Genomic DNA, 22,668 nt, shown 5'->3' on the forward strand with positions numbered 1-22,668 from the left:
ACCACCCACCCTTGCCTGCACAACCAGAGGGAGGGAAAGCTCAGTGGTTTGAGCATTGGCCTGCTAAATGCAAGGTTGTGCGTTCAATCCTTGGGGGGGCCGTTTAGGGATTTGGGGCAAATCTGTCAGGGATGGTACTTGGTCCTGCTGTGAGGGCAGGGGACTGGACTTCATGACCTCTTAAGGTCCCTTCCAGTTCTATGACATAGGTATAGGTATCGTGCACTGCCTCTTCTGGCAACTGGACACCAGCTCCGACTGGTGGGACTGGATCGTCCTGGAGCAGTGGATGACCAGCAGTGGCTCCAGAATTTCCATATGCAGAAGGACACCTTTCTGGAGCTGTGTGATTGGCGCACCCCTGCCCTCCAGTGACAAGACACCCATGTGAGACTCACCATTCCCCTCCAGAAGTGGGTCGTCATTGCCATCTAGAAGCTCACCACATTGGACAGCAGACAGCTACTGATCCATCAGGAGGTTGACCATCAGGACCATGGTCATGGTCATGCAGTGTGGTGTATGAAGGCACGGACTCCGGCCGGTGCAAGCACGAAATCATTTTATTGAAAGATTACAACTACCTTTATACCCTTAAAAGTTTACAAACTGCTTTTTCCCAGTCACAAAAACAGCATTCTCGAAGGTCATTGACTTAGGCAGATGTTGTTATTGTTGGCTCAGGACTCTTGCTTGGTTTCGTCCTTGGGACGCTCTGTCATGCGGCCAAAGCACTATGCTTGCTGATTCTCTACAGTGCAGGTATGGTGCTCTCATGCTGCTGTTGTCCCAGGAGGGCGGTGAACTGAACAGCTGGAGTGGAGTTCCCTAGGGAAGGGTGTTGTGTGTGTTTGGAGGGGGTGTGTGGAAGCCCCCCTCCCTGGGGAGGTTTTACAATCCCACCTTCACAAAGCACTGATGAGGGCTGTGGCAAGTTGGGGTTGTTCCTGGTGTGTGGGCAGAGGAGGGGTGGGGTTTGAGGACCTCTCAAGGGCCCTGGCAACCCCGTGATTGTCTGTTTGTTTGTCTCCTTCTGTGGGCAGCGAGGGCCATCAACACCATCCTGCTGCACAGTCATCAACATGGGCAACATAGACCCCATCATCACCAGCTACCCCAACTGTGTGTGGGGGCTATTGACAGCACCCATATCCCCATCTGGACCCCCGACCACGAGGCATCCGAATACATTAACCAGAAGGGGTATTTTTCAATGATCCTGCAGGCCCTCATCGACCACCGTGGCCAGTTCACCAACATCTAGTCTGGTGGTTGGGGAAGGCACACGTGTCTTTTAAAACTCCAGCCTGTTCCGGAAGCTTTTTCCCTGACCACACCATCAGGGTTGGGGACATGCAGATTTGTTTTTTAGGGGACGCAGCCTACCCTCTGCTCCCCTGGCTCATGAAGCCCTCCTCCGGAAACCTTGACCCCACAAAAGAACATTATAATACCAGGCTCAGCAAGGCATTGTCTTCAGTCCACCCTCTCTGGGGCACCTGGTGCTGGCCACTGTCAGCAGACAGGCTACTGGGCTAGATGGACCTTTGGTCTGACCCAGTACGGCCATTCTTATGTTCTTATTATGTAAGGCCCGGATTGTTGTTGAAGGCGCCATCGGGTGTTTCAAGGGGAGGTTCCATTGCCTCGTCACCCTGCTGGACCTTGGCAAGTGGAATGTTCCCCAGGTGGTGGCAGTGCGTTGTGTCCTTCACAATATTTGTGAAAGCAATGGGGAGACATTCCTGCCCAGGTGGGAGGCAGAGGATGATTGGATTGGCAGGGCCTTGGAGCAGCCGCGCACAGCTCCTATCCGGCAGGCTCATCGGGCACTATACATATTCAGGGAGCCCTGAGCGAGAGTTTCACACAAGGATCCCAGTGACACTCTCTCCTGGACCTCGCCACAAGGGGCCTGTGCATTGCCGCTCTTTGCCTTTCCCCCCACATCCCTCGCTTCCCCTGTCCTCCCTTTCCCCCTACTCCTCTCCTCCCTTGCACAGACAATAAACCACTTTTTGTTTAGAAAGAATAGACTCTTTTTCTATTATTATGGTAAATGTAACTGGGGAGGGACTGAGGTAAGAACCTGGGAGGAGGGAACGAGGAAGGTTCAAGGGGGAGGACAGGGATAGGAAAGCCTCAGGGCTGGGGCTGGGAGTGGCATCTGCATTGGGTGGTGCCATCACCTTCTGCGTGGGGCCCTTAGCAGCCACAGGGAAGGCTAGGGGAAGAAGCTGGAGGGGTGGGAACCGGTGTAGGAGCAGCCACCGGGTAGTCAAAGACCTTGTGGAAGGCTGCACAGATGGATCAGCTGTGCTGCAGCAGCTCCTGCCAGGTGTCACGGTGCAGCTGGAGATCCTTTTCCAGTCTAGGGATGTGGACAACTAGTCAACTATTCGATAAGCAAATACTTATTTGCAGGGCTCGCTGAACCGCGGCGAACCCCTCTCGCCAGTCACGCTGTCCGGCGATCTGCTCATGTGCAGATCGTTCTGCGCATGTGCAGATCGCCCAAACCCGGCTCTTCCGGGTTACAATCTACTTGCCATGGGCGAGTAGATTATATAATTTGTCGAGCCCTGCTTATTTGAAGCATTGCTTCAAAGCGGCAGTGCCATGTGGAGCCCAGGGCCAGACCCTGGGCTCCACATGGCACTGCCGCTTTGAAACGCTGCGTGCAGCCTGCAGTCAGCTCGGAACTTTGAAACACCCCGGAGAAGACAGGGCTAACAGGGGACTGCTTGAGTCCCCCACTGACCCTATGCTCCCTGCAGCACTTTAGCCTTTGAAGTGTAGCAACAACCCTGGGGCCCTGAAGGCTGTTGCTACACTTCAAAGGCAGCGGCGCATTTATCGACCAATCTGTTGCGAGAATCACAGGTCCGATGATGCATACCTAAGGGGGGAAGGACAGAACCAGGTGGACCGTTTTAGCAAATAAAAAATATTTATTTATAACAGTGATGAATTTATAATATTTATTCTAAGATTTTTAATAGACCGTGTTAATGAATTTACACTATTATATTTATTCTATGATTTCTAGTTAAATGTGTCAGAGATATAAAGATGGGAATGGCCAGGGGAATAGTCTCTATTCTAAAAATATCCAGTTACACTAATTAAATAACAGTGATAACTACAAACTCTATGTACTACCCAAAACAACTACAACACTAAGCTTATACAACAAGAAAAAATCAAATCATACATACCAACTTACACAGCACACGGAACATTTCAAAGATATTGGTTCGGTTGCGAAGGCCTTGGTTACGCCTGAGAGTCAGGAGAGGTGACTGGTCGGTTGATCAGGCCAGCAGTGCTTTGGAGTATACGGGAGGCACACACGGTGGTACGTGTGTTGCGAAGACCTCCTCGAGCGAACTGTGCAATGGGTATTTATTCCCAAATTTGCACATTGCTTTCCCGCGCTTGCATATTACCATATATGGCCCAATGGTCACCAAGTGGGGGGTCTGTGTCCCAGGGTTTGGGCCTAAACTGAACAGGTTTCATGTGACCAGGTAAGCCCCGCAGTTCTCACGCCAAGGTGATGGGTGGGAGAGTCTGAGGCTATTTTCCCCTTTTCACACCTTCCCTTTTTCTAAAGGCAACGGTATGCAGGAAAGTTGCGGCTGGTTTCTCCCGAGGAGTACTGCAGCCCACTATAGCAAGAGTGGCCTGGCCAAACTTTTTACGGGGAGAAGGCAAGTTTTTTTCCTAACACAATCAATCATTCAATTAGCCAATTGCATCAACCATTTGATTAGCCAATTAACTTAAATTTAACATCCCTACTCTGGTCCTGCTGGTTCATGGAGCACAGCAGGGCAGGGCAGCAGTATGCTCCTTCTGGAGGTCCTTGTGGGCTTTCCGGTGCCAGTGGATCACATGGGGTCAGGAGGATGGCACGGGATGTGGCGACCGCTCCCCTCTTGCATCTGGTCCAGCTGTGGAAAACAAAGAGAAGGGCGGTCATCCCAGGAGACACATGTATGAAGCCAAGCCCTTTTCTCTGGGCTGAGACCGAAAGGACTCGGGTCAGATGAAGGCAATGTGCTTCGAGCAAAGTCACCTGAGGCCTAGACAATTGGCCCTTTCCTGCAGGGACACAGATGTCTAAGGGAGGAGCCTCACTGCCCCCACATCCTGGGAACAAGCAGGCTTGGGAAGGTGCTGGCCAGGCTGGGAGCCTGCAGGAGGGAGGGAGGGCGGCCACGGGGCAGCATGGCTTCCCTCCAGGCCACGCACATGCCAGGTCTGGCAGTGGTGGCATCCCACAGGGACTGGTATCCTGGGCTGCTGGTGGAGGGGAGGGTATTGGAGAAGGTTTGTGTGAGTGGCAGATGCTCCTCTGCCTCGCCGTGCTCCTTCTTTATCCCAGTCTCCTTCTAGTGGTGGCTTGTGGTGGGAGGATGTCCCACCTTGGTGTTGGGAGTAAGAGCAGCCTCTCTAGACACCCTGTGAGCCAAAGCACAAGCGTCCTCTGTTGCAGCTTCCTGGGGCTGTGCGCCCTGGACTGGCACTCCACGCGTACCCATGTGCACAGGCTGCAGTGCAATCCCCAGGCTGAGAAAGCCGAGCAAGGAGCGGGCAGCTTCCCCTTGCTGTCCACCCCCTCCACCTGTGTGTGTCTAGGGAAAGTAATGGCATTCACCTGAGGGGCCTTCCCTGGCTTTGGATGATGCCTGGGAGACAGCCTGAGATGGGGGTACTGGCTCCAGAGTGAGCATGACCTCCTGGCTGGCAGGCATCAAGCTGGTGTTGGCCTCATTCGGGTCCTCTTTCTGGTCTCTGTCCACTGGGCGGATGACGATGGGCATCTCCAGCCATGAGTCCACAATGGTGGTGGTGGTGGTGGAGGCAGGGATTGACCCACCCCCAGAATGTGGTGGAGCTGGGTGTAGTAAGGGCAGGCCTACGGTGCCACCCCAGAGTGGGAGCTGCGCTCCCTGACCTTGGCATAGGTCTGCCTTAGTTCTTTTACTTTCATGCATACCTGCTCCTGGGTGTGCATGTTGCCATTGGTGGCCAGGCTATCGGCTATCCAGCTATAGACATCCGCATTTCTGCATCTGGTATGGAGATCCTGGAGGTTTGCCTACTCTCCCCAGACCTCAATGAGGTCAAGGATCTCTGCACCAGACCAGGAAGTTGCATGCCTCTTCCTTTCCCAGGCAAGGTCTTGGGGCTGGAGGCCGGCTCCCTTGCAGCCATGTGCCACACTGTTTCCCGTGAGGCTGTAGCTTTAAGGGCTTCAGGGGAAGGGAAGCCATAAAGTTCTGATGAGTGTAGACAGAGTGGCCAGCGGGGCACCTGTGGGATTTCCTGGAAGCCTCTTCTTTCTAAATATCTCTAGCTGCCCTGTCTGCACAAGACCTATTCCAAAATAACTATTTTGGAACTAGCCAATTAGCCCATCATAAGATGGGATTTTCAGGTCTCTCCTCCACGTCAGTCTTCCCTCCTGAGCCTCTGGTTTCTCGCTCCATGTCTCTTTCTCTCTCTCCTCCTCCTCCTACTGCCTCCCCCACCCCTCAGCTCTCCTTCGCCTTCTGCCTCTTTCTCCGTCTCTCTCTTTCTTTTCTCCCCCTCCTGCCTCTCACTCTCTCTCTGCTCCGTCGCTCTTTCTTTTCTCCCCTTCCTGCCTCTCACTATCCGCTCTCCTCTGTCTCCATCGGCACGCTTGTCCAGGCCCTGCCCCCTGGCCGTGTACGTCACCGCCCCGCCCCCCTTCACCTCCCGCCGTGGCACTTGGCTAACTTCTGCACCACTCAACTGGACCGCCACAGGGGAGCAAGCGGCCATTTGGGCTTCCCCGCGGTGGCCCGGCTGAGCAGCGCATAAGTCAGCCAAGCTCAACGGCAGGAGGCGAAGGGGGGTGCGAAGAGGGGTGGGGTGGTGACTTACACGGCCAGGGGGCTCAGCCGGGCCGCCACAGGGGTGCAAGCGGTGCAAGAAGCCGTTTGGGCCCCGTGGTCTCCATGCAGCACGAGGGTGGTGCATGGGGACTGCCGCCCCCAAACGGCCGCTTGCTCCCTCGCGGCGGCCCGGCTGAATGGCGCAGAAGTCAGCCAAGCGCTATGGCGATAGACGAAGGATGTGACTCAGGCAACAGCGCCACCCAGAGTGAACAGCCAGGGAGGCAAAAGCACCGCCCAAAGGGAACAGCCAGCATTTCAGCGTTACAGAGTCACAGACTTTGGGCTACTATATATATGATAATATCAGAAGGGTAGCCGTGTTAGTCTGAATCTGCAAAAGCGACGAGGAGTCCTGTGGCACCTTATAGACTAACTGAAGTGTAGGAGCATAAGCTTTCGTGGGCAAAGACCCACTTCGTCAGATGCACGAAGTGGGTCTTTGCCCACGAAAGCTTATGCTCCTACAGACATGCATCTGATGAAGTGGGTCTTTGCCCACGAAAGCTTATGCTCCTACACTTCAGTTAGTCTATAAGGTGCCACAGGACTCCTCGTCGCTTTTATATATATGATAGGCGTTATTTCTCGTAGAATGAAGTTTACAGAATTGGGAATAAGACGTCTCTTATTTTGATATTATTTTGAAATAACGGGCTTGCTGTGTAGATGCTCACAAAGTTATTTCAGAATAATGTCCATTATTGTGGAATAATGCTGCTGCGTAGACGTCCCTTAGAGGGTGACGCTAATCTCTGCTTCTTTGGGTCTGGTTATTTATTAAAATATGGTTTTATAACTTGTAATTTTAAAAAATCACTGGCAACTTTAATTTGTGTCATTCCATTTCTCCTTGCTTCTATCAGTTGTAGCCAAAGAGAACTTGCCTTGTTGATATATACATTTTACAGAAAATTACAATATCAGAAATTGCATAAAAATATTATCCTCCCTCTTTATTAGAACACTACAAGTATCCCATAGAAGCAAGTTGTGATCACAGCAATTTTGTCTCAGTTCTATTAAATGGATAAATCACTGTGAGGGAAGTAAATTTGGCTTCTGTCTTCTGGAAATTGCTCTATACAGTCTGCATTTTTAATGTTAAGAGGCTTAGGCCAGCAAAATGAGGTGGTAAAACAGCCATCTGGGGTAGCAGATGTTCATATGTTGCTGTAAAAGCTGCTTTGAAGGAATTATATTGATGGAATCAAGTTATTTTATATTAAAATTCTAACCATGACAAACTTTTCCCCCTTTCCCCTTGAGAATTCTGCAATATTCAGGTCACGTGAAACTACTAACTACTTAAATTCAGATTGCGTATAAAATGTTAACCCCTTTGTGTCTGAGTGGCCTGGAGCCCTAGGCTGGAGGAAGGGGGTAAGCATGGGCCACGAAAGGAAGGGACTTGCCATGGTCGAGCAAATCCCCTCGTTCGGGACCAGTCAGGTCCCAAAGCTGTCAGACCAGGGAAGTCCAACCTATAGTAGCAGATGATGGCATGTTCGCTGTATTAAGGCAGGTATATCAATTGGAGTACTAGAGATAAATGAACACTGTCCACTGTGTTTGTGGATTTTTATTTTAAAAAAGTCAGGTTATAAAATAAACCATGTGATGGGTTTTTTGCATGTTTCTATGCCAACTGTGTGATCCTTTTTAAATTACAATTTAAATGTCTAAAACCCAATATTTTCCTTTGAAAAGGAGATGTAATTTTACTTCACAGAGCTGGATATTATACGAGCTACTCAAAATGATCTATCAGCAGGTACTTCTTCATTATTACTCTCAGAAACCCTGCATAATCATAAAATGTGCATCTTGTTCACTCTCCTGTCACCTGACCCACAAGCCATCCTATGCGCTATGAAAAGAAAAAAAATACTTATGGGGAAAAAAAAGCAACCGGACTGAAATGGTTGTAAAGTATGTTCACCAAAACATCCAACTAGCTAGAAAAATCTTGAGCGCTGCTGCTAACTTCAAGTGCCATCACAAAGCAACTTCAGTGTAGGCAGCCAGGCTTGCAATATCTAAAAGCTTTACTTGTCCAATCCTGTCCAAGCTCTTAAACTCATGTTACTGTGATGCATCAAATGTCTATGCTTTTCATTTATCATCTGTAATGTCATGTAGATAGTTATCAATAGCTTATGGAATACTCAGCGTACATATGTAAGATTCCCAGTTTTGCTGGCTTACATGAGAGTTTATCAGTTTTCCCTAATACTTAAGATACCTCACCACTCTTTGTAGATTGTTCTCCATCCTCATTGTCTTGCTTTCTTCCATGCTGCCTTCTGCATATGGAACTTCAGTCCACATTCCTGTGCACCACATGTTCCATCTTTAAAACTCATTTCTTCCCTCCAAGCCATTCGTGCTAACTCTGTAATTAAAAATGTTGCCGCCAAAAGCCCTACAATGTGAAACAGTGATGCTTAGCAGCATGTATGATCAATTTCCTGTGTGACAGCTGTCATCTTAGTTGGTACAGAAGGGATTGAACCCAGGGCCTCCAGAGCTAAAAGAAAGCAGCTTCATCTTGAGACACATTCCTCTTTACATTCGGTCATAATGATGGAGCAAATAATTAAACAATTTCCAAACACCTAGAAGATAATAAAATAAGTCAAATCAGCCTTATAGCTTTCATTGACAGGGTAACAAGCCGTGTGTGTGTGTGTGTGTGTGTGTGTGTGTGTGTGGTAAAAGTGGTAAATGTTGTATATTTAGACTTTATATAATCTAGATGGAACTACTTTCTGCATAAAAGGTTTGAAAACCCTTCCTGGAGAGTAGTTATCAGTGGTTCACATTAGGCTGGAAGGCATAATGAATGGGCTCCCAGAGGGATCAGTTCTGCATCCAGTTCTGTTCAATATAGAATCATAGAACTGGAAGAAACCTTGATAGGTCATTGAGTCTAGTCCCCTGCCCTCATGGCAGGACCACCCCCAAAAATGTCTAACCAACCTGCTTTTAAATATTTCCAGAGATGGAGATTCCACAACCTCCCTGGGCAACTTATTCCCGTGTTTAACTACTGTGACGTAGTGGGGGTACTTGCTGGGCTGTGGTGACCCCTGCTGTCTGGAGCAAGACCCAGCAGGGAAAACCTCACTAGGCAGAGGTAATGCCAAACTTGTTGAACCAGTGGCCAGACACCCCCCATGGAGAGGAACAAAGGAAGGTGGATGCTGCCCTGGCTGGGGGGCAGGGCTGGAAGTTAGTGAGTTGGTGGCTGGCTGTGGGAGGGCATGGAGGAGAGCCTAGGGGAAGGGGCTGGAGTTTAGGGGCCCAGTCTCCCCCATCTCAAGGGGGCCTGAGGCATCCTAGCCCAGTCCCTGTAACCAGATTACATCTGTGCTGCGCTGTGCTGGAGGAGCAATAAACCACCCTCAATTCCACTGGCTGGTGCAGTCTGTTTGTGCCATTTCGGGGTGCAGGAGACGGGGAACCCCCAACGCGCCGTCACAACTACCCTGACAGTTAGGATGTTTTTCCTAGTCCAACCTAAACCTCCCTTGCTGCAGTTTAAGCCCATTGCTTCTTGTCCTATCCTCAGAGGCCAAGGAGAACAATTTTTCTCCCTCTTCTTTGTGACACCCCTTTTAGATACCTGAAAACTGCTATCATGTACCCTCTCAGTTTTTTCCTTTCCAAACTAAAGTCCAGTTCTTTCAGTTTTCCTTCATAAGTCATGTTCTCTAGACCTTTAATCATTCTTGTTGCACTTCCCTGGACCTTCTCCAATTTCTCCACATCCTTCTTGAAATGTGGTGCCTAAAACTGGACACAGTATTCCAACTGAGGCCTAATCAGCGCATAGTAGAGTGGAAGAATGACTTCTCGTGTCTTGCTCACAGCACTCCTGTAAATGCATCCCAGAATCATGTTTGCTTTTTTTGCAACAGCATCACACAGTTGACTCATATTTAGCTTATGGTCCACTGTGACCCCTAAATCCCTTTCTGCAGTACTGCTTCTTAGACAGTCGCTTCCCATTCTACATGTGTGAAACTGATTGTTTTTTCCTAAGTGGAGCACTTTGCATTTGTCCTCATTAAACTTCATCCTATTTACCTGAGATCATTTTTCCAGGTTGTCCAGATTATTTTGAATTATGATCCTATCCTCCAAAGCAGTTGCAGCGCCTCCCAGCTTTGTATCAACTGCCTAGGAAGCAGTACTGCAGAAAGATCTAGGGCTTTTTGTCTGGGTCAGACCAAAGGTCCATCTATCCCAGTATTCTGTCTACTGACAGTGGCCAGTACCAGGTGCCCCAGAGGGGGTAGACCGAAGACAATGATCAAGCAATTTATTTCCTGCCATCCTTCTCCAGCCTTTGACAAACAGTGGATCACAAGCTAAATGAGAGTCAACTGTGTAACCAAGTAGCAAAAACAAAACAAAATACCAATCTTTCAGATGTAAGCAAGACAGAAATAATTCTCCCACTCTGCTCTGATTAGGCCTGAACTGTAATACTGTGTCCAGTTCTGGGCACCACATTTCAGGAAAGATGTGGACAAATGGGAGAAGGTCCAGAGAAGAGCAACAAAAATGGTTAAAGGCCTAGAAAACATGAGCTATACGAGAAGATAAAAATCAGGTGTCTTTAGTCTGGAGAAGATAAGACTGAGATGGACCTGGTAACGGTTTTTAAATTCATAAAAGGTTTCTGTAAGGAGGAGGGAAAAATTATTCTCCTTCATCTCTGAAGACAGGGCAAGAAGTAATAGTCTTACATTGCAGCAAACAAGATTTAAGTGGGACATTAGGAAAAACTTCCTAACTGTCTTGTAGTTGAGCACTGAAATAAATTGGTCAGGGAGATTGTGGAATCCCCATCACTGGAGATTTTTAAGAGAAAGTTAGACAACTGCTGGTCAGGGAGGGTCTGGTCTAGCTAATATTTAGTGTAGTCATGAGGACAGGGGACTGGACTAGAGCTCTTGTAGTCTCTTCCAGTCCTGTGATTCTATGAACTCTGATCCTCCGAGGACAGGTGTAATGCTGATAGACCCAGTCATCAGCAGGAATGATTGAACCTGGGATCTGTGAAGCTTAGGGCAGGTCCATACTACTGCGTATCTCAAATCTAATGTATGTTGTTGAGATATATGGAAAAGATCCCCCTCCCATGCACAAGCAGTACAAGTTACAGCGACCAATGTGCAGTCAAAACTAACACTGTTAGCAGGAGACATTATTCCCTCGACATAGCTTCTGCTTTTAGTGGGCCAATGTTCAGTATGGACAAGTTCTCAGTATCAGCATCCAAATCTGTTAGTTTCACTTTCAGGGCTGACAAAAAAAAAATTAAATTTTATCTTTTTAGGTGAGAAAAAATTGTAAATAATGTGATTTCTTTGGCATTTGTTTCATTACTGAAGTTATGACAGTTATATTTATGATCCTGGGAACTGCAATACTAGAAGATAGTTGTTTGAATATTTACTAATTTTTGCTATAGAAAATTATCAAATGAAATAATGTACACAATAATAATTATTATACATTATACAAATAACTGTCAGTGAGTTTTCATAAAGTCTTTCCTGAAATACAGTAAATGATCTATTTATATAGATAGTCACAATTAATTCTTAATTAAGCACTGCAATAATCTGCGGAAGATGGTATGCTATGAGCATTAAATAATATGGGATATTTTTAGTTAAATAACATGCATACATGCTCTTCAGGATGATAATTCTTAATACTGATAGATATTCACCATTATCTGTTATCTCTCCCCCTCTTTTGTTTTACTTTAAGTTGATGGTGAACAATGAAAATGTACAATTTTACTGAGTGAATTAAAATGCTTGCATATTGTTTACCCTAAATTTAGATTGATAGAATATACTGATTTTAATTGGAGTTCACTTATAAAAATTGAAGCTGAAGTGCTCTTGAAACATCCATTTTCTCTCTTAAATTGAAGATTAAATATTCATTTAATATAACTCAGTTGCTGTGACTAAATGAAAGCTAAAATTGTATTACAGATGTCATATCATTAAACAGATGTATTGCTTGTTTGTTGAATGATCGTTAATATCTATCCATGGATGTTTGTGCCATTTGCATACATAGTTCTGCAAAATTTATTTAATGTATTTAATCAGCTGTTACTAAAATCTGGTATGTTTTTACCAAACAGTGTAATAAAGATTCCAGCAGTGTTGATCAGTTTCTGAATATAATTTGGCTTCAGAATTATTAGCAAATGTTGAGCCATAAAGTTGGAATGTGTATATTTATTTATGTCTCTTTTACAGATGGGTAAACTGAGGGATGTATCTTAAGAACTTGCTCCTGTTCCCATTAATGGAAAAATTCCTATAGACTTGACCAGTGCAAAGATGAGGCTGTTAGTGACTTTCCTAGGCCTTAGCAAGAGTTGGTGTTAGAACAAGTTTTACAATTCAGCAATTCCTGGCTGTGTTTTATGCTTAGATCATTAGACCCTGAGTCCATCTCCATCAAAGGCACCAAACTATTTTCCTTATCATCTTACAACTTTTTTTCTTTATGTACATGTACAGAGAACAGTGTGCAGAGGTTCGTTTACAGTGGAGTCAGAGACATCAGGCGGAGGTGTGTTCAGACAGACTGGCCCAACTGGCCCTTAAAGAAGAATTGAAGAAGCAAGAGGAGAGGGAGGAACAGATATTTGCAGAGCTTTGGGAACAGGACCGATTGGCCAAGGAAAAACGAGGCATAGAGGACTTTCAGAGAAAATCTGAACAGAATCAGGAAATGGTGAATGTGCTGAATGCCCAGATAGCTGCACTGGATGCTCAAAAAGAGGAGGCAAAGCGACTGAAAGAAGAAGAGGCTCAATTATTGGTAATTTGATAATAGTTTTCAGTACAGGGTTGTAATTAAAGGTTTACCTCGTAGGGGTATTTAAATTAGTGTTAACCTTACTCGAATCTTCTGCTAATTTTAAAGGCAGGCTACAAAGCTTACCTGTTTTAATAACAATGTTCTGGTGAAACCAGTTGAAGGAAAAGTCATTTTAGTCTGATTGTGCTGGCTGTGGTTGAAAATTGATCCTGGAGTGAATAGAACATTTTTATGTTTGGTTTTCAGTTGCAAAAATGCTTATAGCCTAGCTTTGTGGAAGGGACTGTCTACTAATGTATGGCCATAATTGTCAAAGAAAAATGGAATTTGAGTGTCCAGCTCTATCACATTGGTTTGAAAATAGCCAATATTTCTACGGCATTTAGCACTGGGAACCTGGGTGTGGCCTAAATCAATGCTGTAATACAAATACTGAGCACCCGATAATGATAGATACATATTAGAAATCATAAAGGGTATTTAAAGCTGTCCGACACCAGCCCCTATCTCCCATGAACAGGGGCTGCTGGATTCAGCACGAGCTGGGATCGAGCAGTCCCGGCTCACACTGATCACTGCACTTCTGCATTTTAAATGTAGTAAGGGCCCAGTGGCTCTTATCAGATTTAAAATGCAGAGCAGCAGCTCAGGTGGTTCCGGAGCCGCCTTCCAGAGCTACCTCCACTGCGGCTCTGCACAGCAGCGCTTATTGACTAATCATATACAGATTGTATCAACTATACGATTAGCCAGATAATCTCATTTTAACATTCTTATCCATCATAGAATCATAGAATACTAGGACAGGAAGGGACCTCGAGAGGTCATCGAGTCCAGTCCCCTGCCCTCATGGCAGGACCAAATACTGTCTAGACCATCCCTGATAGACATTTATCTAACCTACTCTTAAATATTTCCAGTGCTGGAGACTCAACAACCCCCATAGGCAATTTATTCCAGTGTTTAACCGCCCTGACAGTTAGGAACTTTTTCCTAATGTCCAACTTAAACCTCCCTTGCTGCAGTTTAAGCCCATTGCTTCTTGTTCTATTCCCAGAGGCCAAGATGAACAAGTTTTCTCCCTCCTCCTTGTGACACCCTTTTAGATATCTGAAAACTGCTATCATGTCCCCCCTCAATCTTCTCTTTTCTAAACTAAACAAACCCAATTCCTTCAGTCTTCCCTCATAGGTCATGTTCTATAGACCTTTAATCATTCTTGTTGGTCTTCTCTGGACCCTCTTCAATTTTTCCACATCTTTTTTGAAATGCGGTGCCCAAAACTGGACACAATACTCCAACTGAGGCCTAACCAACGCAGAGTAGAGCAGAAGAATGACGTCTCGTGTCTTGCTCACAACACACCAGTTAATGCATCCCATAATCATGTTTGCTTTCTTTGCAACAGCATCACACTGCTGACTCATATTCAACTTGTGGTCCACTATAACCCCTAGATCCCTTTCTGCCATACTTCTTCCCAGACAGTCGCTTCCCATTCTGTATGTATAAAACTGATTGTTCCTTCCTAAGGAACAGTATGTAGAGAGTGCCAATCTCCCCAGTAACTTGGCAAAGAAACATACATGATAATTAGAAAGAAAATTGGGAATTTTAATGAAGAATATGCTAAAATGTTCACACTTTAATAACTGTATTAGATGACAGTAGTAAATCTGAAATCCCCTAGCATCAGCAAGCAAAATCTTCAATATTTAACTTCCCTCATATATGTTCCAATTAAACTAATACCAGCCATCATTTTCTTTTGAAGCTATACAGTGATCTTGCAAGTTGGCTACTCTTTTTTTATTATTGCAGGAAGAGGAAAAAAAGCTGTTAAAACTAGAAGATGAGCGAGTTCAGATGGAGAAATTGCAGAAACAGAAGAAACACAGGGACATATTGGTCAACTCTGCTCAGGCAAAGATGAAGCGTCTTAATCGGGAAAAACAAGAGGAACTTGCTCTAGACATGAAGATCTTAGAACGACTTTTGCATGAATCCCAGGAAGACACAGAAGGGAAAAAGCAAAGAAAAGTAAGGGCAAAGGGCATTTGATTATTTTCAAATTGTGGGACAATGTTTGATTTTTCAGATCTGGACTAATTCCATTGAACACAGTGAAGTTAAATAAATATAAGATTGGACTCAAGCCCTATTATATTTATAAGCTAATTTTTTGGTTGGAAATCTTTTTATATTTTATTAAGGTCTTGGACTGCATATTTCATCTCTTCTTGCCTGTGATCTACTTTTCTAAAGGAACCTGTTGTAATGTTAAAAGCAGAGGGAAACATGTAAAAAATAATACGATGAGCTAGGTTTGCATTTGACCAATTACAGGTCTAGAGCGCAAAGGACTAGAAGCGAAGAGGATCACAGAATCTAATCTGGTCGACCCACATGCTCTTCCACTGTGTGGTTTTCCACAACGTGGCTGGGAATATAGGTTAGAAAGCCAAATGTTAAGCTTTCTGCAGTTTCATGGATGTTGACTTGATATTTGTAACTGCAGAGAAAAAATAAATCTTATTTAAGCTGAACTGAAATGTATTAAAATATTATTAGCTAGATATGTGTAGTTTAAATTTACAATTGAAATATTTTAAATGGTACAACTTGACTTGAATCCAGATTTGTCTGTCTCTTCTGCAACTTCATTAGCATGTAAGGTTCAGTCTTACATTACGCTTTTGTGATTTTTTTAAAATAATTTATAAAAATATCCTGAAGTATTCCCTCCCCCCCAAAAAAAGGGGGGAGAGAATCCTTGCTTTTTATTAAGAAAGTCAAGTCTTGTTTTTAATCAGGCTGTTTGAAACTAAACTGTTTATGTCCAGTTTCCTTTCCTGGTGCTGCAAGATTGCTTTTGTTAAAGTTCAACATCTGTACCCTTCAGCTAAGATGTTTGAGCTCATAATAAACATCCCTGTTTCCTAAAAATATCCCCATTCATTATTTTTTAAATTAAAAACAAATAAGGATTCACCATCCTCAGGAAACTAATAGTTTGCAGGTTAGCTTTAAAGCAGACAAAGGAACTTCATTGTTTACTCTGCTTATAAGTAAACAATCATATGAGGGAAAGTGAAACCAGAGGTGGACACAGAGCCTCTGCCATGGGGCAAAGGAGCAGCTAACAGAGCCCTTAGCATGGAAGAATAGAGAGCCTTTGGATGGGGGAAGGAAGGAGTGTAGGGCACGCAGAAGCCCTGGCATGATGGAGGGGTGGAGATTTGCAAGGAGTCCCTAAAATAGAGGCAGGATAGCACACTGGGAGCTTATGCAGGCTGTACAGGGAAGCAGATAGCTTCTACTGTGTACAATGGGCTCATCCTGCAGGTGCTATAAAATGCTTAACTCTCTAGTCATAATACTTTTCAGTGCTAGTGTGTGATTCTTTTCTTACATCAGTGTAAATCCAGTATAACTCAGTGAAATGACCAACATAGAACTGGCACCATTGACAGGAGAATCAGGGTGACAGTACTCCTCATCCAAGGCTCTCAAAGCATTTCCCAAGGATGTGCTTGCAAATGAGTATATTTCAGCACAAAGTGAGTAAGTGACAGTGAGATGTGTCTGAGTTCAGAAGTCAGAGTCATGTATATGCTGCATCTGGAAGCAAGCCTCCCAGCCCTGATCCACAGATTTGTGCAAGTGCACTAAAATCAGCTGGGTAGACATTGCAGCTTCAGCTGGCAGATTGGTTTGAGCATTGGCTTGCTTAAACCCAGGGTTGTGAGTTCAATCCTTGAGAAGGCCATTTGGAGCAAAAATTTGTCAGGGATGGTACTTGGTCCTGCTGTAAAGGCAGGGGACTGGACTCAATGACCTTTGAAGGTCCCTTCCAGTTCTAGGAGATAGGCAAATTGGGGTCTAGGACAGAGTGGCTTGAAAACCCCAACTCCAGTCAGAGCCACAATGTCTGTGCACTAGCTTTTAGGTATTTTCTCAACTCTGTGGACCAAACTTGGAGGTTCGCACTCAGACGCAACCTAAGCATGCTCCCAGTCTTTTTCCGTGTCCACCACGAGACACTCCTTTCCATGAATAAAATGGCTTTTGAAATGCCTTTTTGAACTAGTTCATTCAAAGTCTCTGTACTGTCCATGTTTTGTAGCAAGAACTGTTCAAGGAGCAGCAGATGTATCGGGAATACCTGGCTCAACAACTGGAAGAGGAGAAGCGCAGAGAGAAAGAAATGGACAAGTTGTTGGAGGAAGAAATGGAGAAGTCTTGGGCCAAAAAGGCTGAGCAAATGAGACTAGAAAAGGAAGCTAGGAAACGGCTGATGAAAGACGTCCTGGATACAAGACGACTGCAGATTGAGGAGAAGTGTAAGAAATTGCAGCATTGTTAGTCTGTGGGGCAAGTACTGCCTTTGGTAAAGTGAATGCAAATCTTGTCATAGTTAGCTGATATGGTACATGGTTTTCCTGAAAGCAGAACTTGGTCCCAACTGCATGTGGGGAACGAATGGGGGACACTGATATGGGGCAGGGCAGACACAAAAAGGAATTGGGCACACACTGCATAGACACTTTTACAATAGATAAGACACACTGCTATTGCATTAGGGCCCAATCCTACAGCCTTACTCTCATAAACAGTCTTTACTCATACTAGTTATCCCTGGGACACCAGTGGAACAAAGGCTAATCAAGTAAAAATTGTAGGGGTGAGGCCTGATTTCAGAACATTCTTAAGTTGTGTATGTGAAATCCTCTTTTCTTAGTGACTGATGTGGGTGAAAAAAATACCAGAAACATCTCTCCTATTGCTTTTGTGCCTTTCCAGAAGCAGCAAGTGTGCCATGTAGAATGAGCTATTTGAGTTTAAGTTTACATCCTTCTAAGGTTAGCAGTGCATTTATTTTTCCTTTTGCAGTGGAGAGAAATGCAAAGCAGCAGGAAGAACTTGTTCAGGACAAGGAATTATTAGCTGAAGCCATTAAGGAGCTCGATTGTATAGAAGAAGAAAAATATTTAAGGTATTTTTTCCTTATGATGTCAATAAATTTTGTAATCAAGTTGGGTCTTAAACTGTTTAGAATTTACTTACAGGGATAGGCATGTTATTCTGTAACAGTAAAAACAACAAGCAGTCCTGTAGCATCTTAGTTTATGTCTAGACTACATGGCTCCATCGACGGAGCCATGTAGATGAGTTTACTAGACAGGAAAATGAAGCGGTGATTTAAATAATCGTCGCTTCATTTACATCAAAATGGCCGCTGCACTGTGCTGATCAGCTGTTTGGTGGCACAATGGGTCAGTCTGGACGTGCCGCGGTCAACAAGGGAAGCCTTTGTCGACCACTCCAGTAAACCTCATTTCATGAGGCATACCGGAGCGGTCGACAAAGGCTTCCCTTGTTGACCGCTGCACGTCCAGACTGCCCCTCTGTGCCACCAAACAGCTGATCGGCACAGCGTGGTGGCCATTTTTATGTAAATGAAGCAGCGATTATTTAAATTGCCACTTCATTTTCCTATGTCTAGTAAACTCTAGTAAATTCCGTCAATGGAGCCATGTAGTCTAGACATACCCTTAGAGACTAACAAATTTATTAGGTCATGAGCTTTTTTAGGTAAAACCCACTTTGTCAGATGAATTGGAGTGGAAATTACAGAATTTGGGGTGTATAACAGCAAAAGAAGTTACTTGTCAATTGTAGGACTAGTGTTAATGAAGCTAATAAAGTCAGGGTGTATGTGTCTGAGGGTGTATTTTGTTAGGGAGATACAAGTATCAAAGGAGAGAAAATTGCCTTTATAGTGCATTAACTAGTTAAGATCTTTATTCAAGTGTAAGTTGATAGTACTGAACTTGTAAATGAACTCCAGATCAACAGTCTTCCTCTGTAATTGGGCGATAAAATTCTTTTGTAGAGGATGGCTACTTTTAAATCCATTATTGAATGTTCAGGGAGGTTAAAATGTTCCCTCATGAGTTTATCTGTGTTACCAGGAAAGCTCATGATGTAATAAATGTGTTAGTTTCTAAGGTGCCACAAGACTGCTTGTTGTTTTTTCAGAAATGAATAATTCTCATTTTGAACTAGCAGCATAATAGCAATGGGCTATATTCTGCACACATTTTATCTTCAGGTGCTATACTGTGTAGCCAATTTGGTCTTGCAAACTACACAATAGTAGCCATATTATACTGAAACTGGTATTACACAACCACCCAAACCTGATTGTGCATACACAGTTATATTCCACCCAGTGTAATTGTCCGGGGCTTACTGATTGTTTTTAGTAAGTCATAGCTTATGGGTATATACTTAAGATGTATATACCTTAAATCATGTTAATGAAAGTTATTAAGGATTGTAACCTTAGCTGAGCCTTTAGAGAGAATTCAACTACACAAGCATAGGAGTTGGAAAGTTTTGGTTTATTCCAAAACTGTCCATCCTTGAAGAATTTTGACTGACAATGCATTCAGACATTGAAACACAACACCATACCATCAGAACATATTCTCACTTGCTCATAATCACCTGAGGAAAGAACACTGGTATTTTAGCACTGTCTGAAGTACATCTGTTCTGCATGTCATGTTCACAGGCCTTCTTTTACAGTTTCATTTTACTATACACATTGTTTCATCCACTGGATTCCTTGTGCATATATTGCCCACTCATGCTTATTAATTGAGTATCCTCTTCGAGAGCCACTGTCTGTTTCCTTCCATGATGTTTCAGCAACAGCTTTACGATTAACGGAAACGTTTTCAGACCATCTATTCGGTTTGGTGGCAGTCACTCTGTGGCAGAAGAAATGCTGGCCATATCACTTAGAGTAGATGTGCTGCACATGGCTGCAAAGTGTCAAGAAGCAGTCTTACTACATGGCTCACACAGAATCTCACTAATACACTGGTTTTGAGGAGTCTCAGAGGGGTAGCCATGTTAGTTTGTAACTTTAAGAACAACGAGTAGCATGGGTATGTCTACACTTAGCACTCCTCATTCCACGAGGAGTAACGGTAGTTCGGACTAGGAAACCTAGTCCGAACTACCTAGTTCGTGCCGTGTGTAGCCGCGCGGCACGGGGTTCAAACGAGCAGGGATTTAAAAATGGAGGCGCCCAGTTTATGCAAATGAAGCCCGGGAAATTCAAATCCCAGGCTTCATTTGCAAGTGCGGTATGCCCACATTACCCTCCTATTTCGAACTAGGAGGGTAGTGTAGACATACCCTGAGAATGGTTTTCAGCCACTTAAGACCCACCTTACAGTAGCCTCATCTAGGTTGTATTTCCCTAGTTTATTGATTAGAAGGTCATGCGAGATCATATCAAATGCTTTACCAAATTCTAGGTATACCATGTCCACCACTTCTCCCTTTCTACAAGGCTCGATATTCTATAAATGAAAGCTATCAGAATGGTTTGACATGATTTATTCTTTACAAATCCATGCTGGCTGTTACCTGTCACGTTGTTATCTTCCAGGTTCTTGCAGATTAATTCCTTAAATATTTCCTCCATTGTCTTTCCTGGCACAGAAGTTAAGCTGACTGGTCTGTACAGTAGTTTCCTGGGTTCCTTAGTGCATAATAATAGTTATCTTCAAAACAAGAGAAGGAAAATTGGGTATTAAGGTGCTACAGGCATGAGTCGTACATAGATAAAGATCTTGATCTAATATTCAAGTATATTTGCATAATCTTCTGTCGTTTCCTCACCATAATAACAGATCAAGAGTTATGCAGATTGTGGGAGGAAGGCATAAAACTTGTCATTTGATTAATGATTTTTCATAATTGTTGTGTTAAGCACTGACATACTCTGTCATTTATATGCCACAGTAAAGAAAGTTTGTGCCCCAAAGAGTTTACAGTTTATTAAATTGTAGTGGTTATTGTATAGAACAGTCATTAATAATAATGATTTGTAGTTTTAAGCAGTATTTCATGTAAGATTGATCAGAGATGCCTCAAGAAATCTGAGCTGTTAATTTTCTTTATCTTTAACTTCCAAATGAGACATCTGTTATGTCATTTGCAGACGAATGAAGGAGGCAAAGGAATATCGGGAGCAGCTGCAGGCTCAGATTACCCATCAGCAGCAGGTCCATATTGCTGAGGAAGAAGAAAAGCAGCGAGAATATGAATCAGGGCTAGCAGCAGAGAGGCTTTACCAGGCAAAGATGAAAGACATTCTGTCAAGACCTTACATGAAATTAACAGAAATCCATCCCTTGAGAAGAAAACTAATGTCTAATCCACAAGTATAGTATTTACTTGTCCTATTGTGATGCATACAGAACACTTCAGCTCCCTTTAGACTTCAGTGTATATGATTTTTTTATTTTTCATACTAATTAATATATTTTCTTCGACTTTTCCTCTTGTTGTATGCAAATCATTTTAACAAACTTGTATATGAATAAAACACCTTTTCAAAGGGTTATTTTTCCATCTTGGATTTACTTTAAGACAATAACTTCTTCTGGAATTATTTACATTTTAAATAAAACAGCATTGTGTATGAACACTATCTATGAAATGAACTGCAGGTTCCTCAAAATCTGCTGAAAGGCATGTTTGAAGAAGAATTTCAGGATACTTTAATTGGGCCATGCAAATGCAGTTCAGCTTTTAAAGCTCATTTTAATTATGTATTTTAAAAAACAACACTTGAAGCACATTTTCAGTATTTTTGAAAAAATATGTAATCTTGTCCACATTATTACTGAGATCATAGAATAGTAAAGTACAAGAACTAGAAGGGACCTTAAGAGGTCATCAAGTCCAGTCCCTTGCCCTTATGGCAGGACCAAGCACCATCTAGATAAGGGCTACTCAACTTTGGAAGCCCCGGTGGCCACAATGATGCCAAGGGCCGCAACTTAAGCGTGGTTGCATATACATACAGATATATATGCAAATAGCTTCTTTCACACTGACGGGCATGAATACAAAGATTAAGGCAAGACTACACAACACACAGGCTCCATTTAAGTCAGTTCTGCTGATATTAATAAAATGCAATATTTACCTGATTTCCACCCATAAGACAGCACGTTTAATGAGCAATGACAGTCCAAGAATTTAACTACTAAAACGCATATCAACAGCAGACCATTAATTGACTACTTTTTTGTTTTGGCTCCCACACATGGGCCGCATGTTAAGCCCAGTGTAAACCCAAACCACACAGCAGGCCGCAAACAAACTGGCCACGAGCCACATGCAGCCTGTGAGGCACATGTTGAGTAGCCCTGATCTAGATCATCCCTGATATATGTTCTTCTAACTTGCTCTTAAATATCTCCATTGATGGAGATTCCACAAGCTCCCTAGGTAAGTTCTTCCAGTGTTTAACTACCCTGACATTTAGGAAGGTTTTACTAATGTCCAAACTAAACCTCCCTTACTACAATTTAAGCCCATTGCTTCTTGTCCTGCCATTTTTTTCTCTATACATGTAAAAAAAAAATTCCTGTGGGACGACAGAGTGACATTATCACATAAGAATGGCCAAACAGGTGGTCCGCGAGTTACGAACGCATTGACTTACGACCGTTCGTCCTTACGACCAACCTCCCATTAAGCACATTACAGTCCGTCCCTGAGTTATGAACGCGCATTCCGTGCTTATGAACAGCGCTGTCACATTTAAATGAATGGAGTCTGACCTACAAACAGATCGAGTTACGACCAAGTGTTTGGTATGTAACTCGTTCGTAAGTCGGGGACTATCTGTATAGGGTCAGACCAAAGGCCCTTCTAGCCCAGTATCCTGTCTGCTGACAGTGGCCAATTTCAGATGCCCCAGAGGGAGTGAACACAACAGGTAATCATCACATGGTCCCTCTCCTATCGTACATTTCCAGACAAACGGAGGCTAGTGTGA

The 22,668-nt window shown here is 43.9% G+C and overlaps 1 protein-coding gene across 3 annotated transcripts in view; it reads left to right on the plus strand.

Annotated features, from left to right (window-relative positions):
• Positions 1–21,237, plus strand: part of CFAP53 (cilia and flagella associated protein 53) — a 37,936-nt gene extending 16,699 nt beyond the window's left edge. For all 3 annotated transcript variants that reach the window (XM_014580428.4, XM_006136734.5, XM_089779452.1), the window contains 5 exons: positions 12,491–12,794; positions 14,616–14,834; positions 16,921–17,137; positions 17,688–17,790; positions 20,818–21,237. In XM_014580428.4, the coding sequence (XP_014435914.3) occupies positions 12,491–12,794; positions 14,616–14,834; positions 16,921–17,137; positions 17,688–17,790; positions 20,818–21,046 (1,072 nt within the window). In that variant the 3' untranslated portion in view covers positions 21,047–21,237. The remainder of the gene's footprint in view (positions 1–12,490; positions 12,795–14,615; positions 14,835–16,920; positions 17,138–17,687; positions 17,791–20,817) is intronic.
• Positions 21,238–22,668: the final 1,431 nt, after the last annotated feature.

The sequence above is a fragment of the Pelodiscus sinensis genome, chromosome 6 (genome assembly GCF_052426305.1).
Source record: "Pelodiscus sinensis isolate ZL-2025 chromosome 6, ASM5242630v1, whole genome shotgun sequence".
NCBI lineage: Eukaryota > Metazoa > Chordata > Testudines > Trionychidae > Pelodiscus > Pelodiscus sinensis.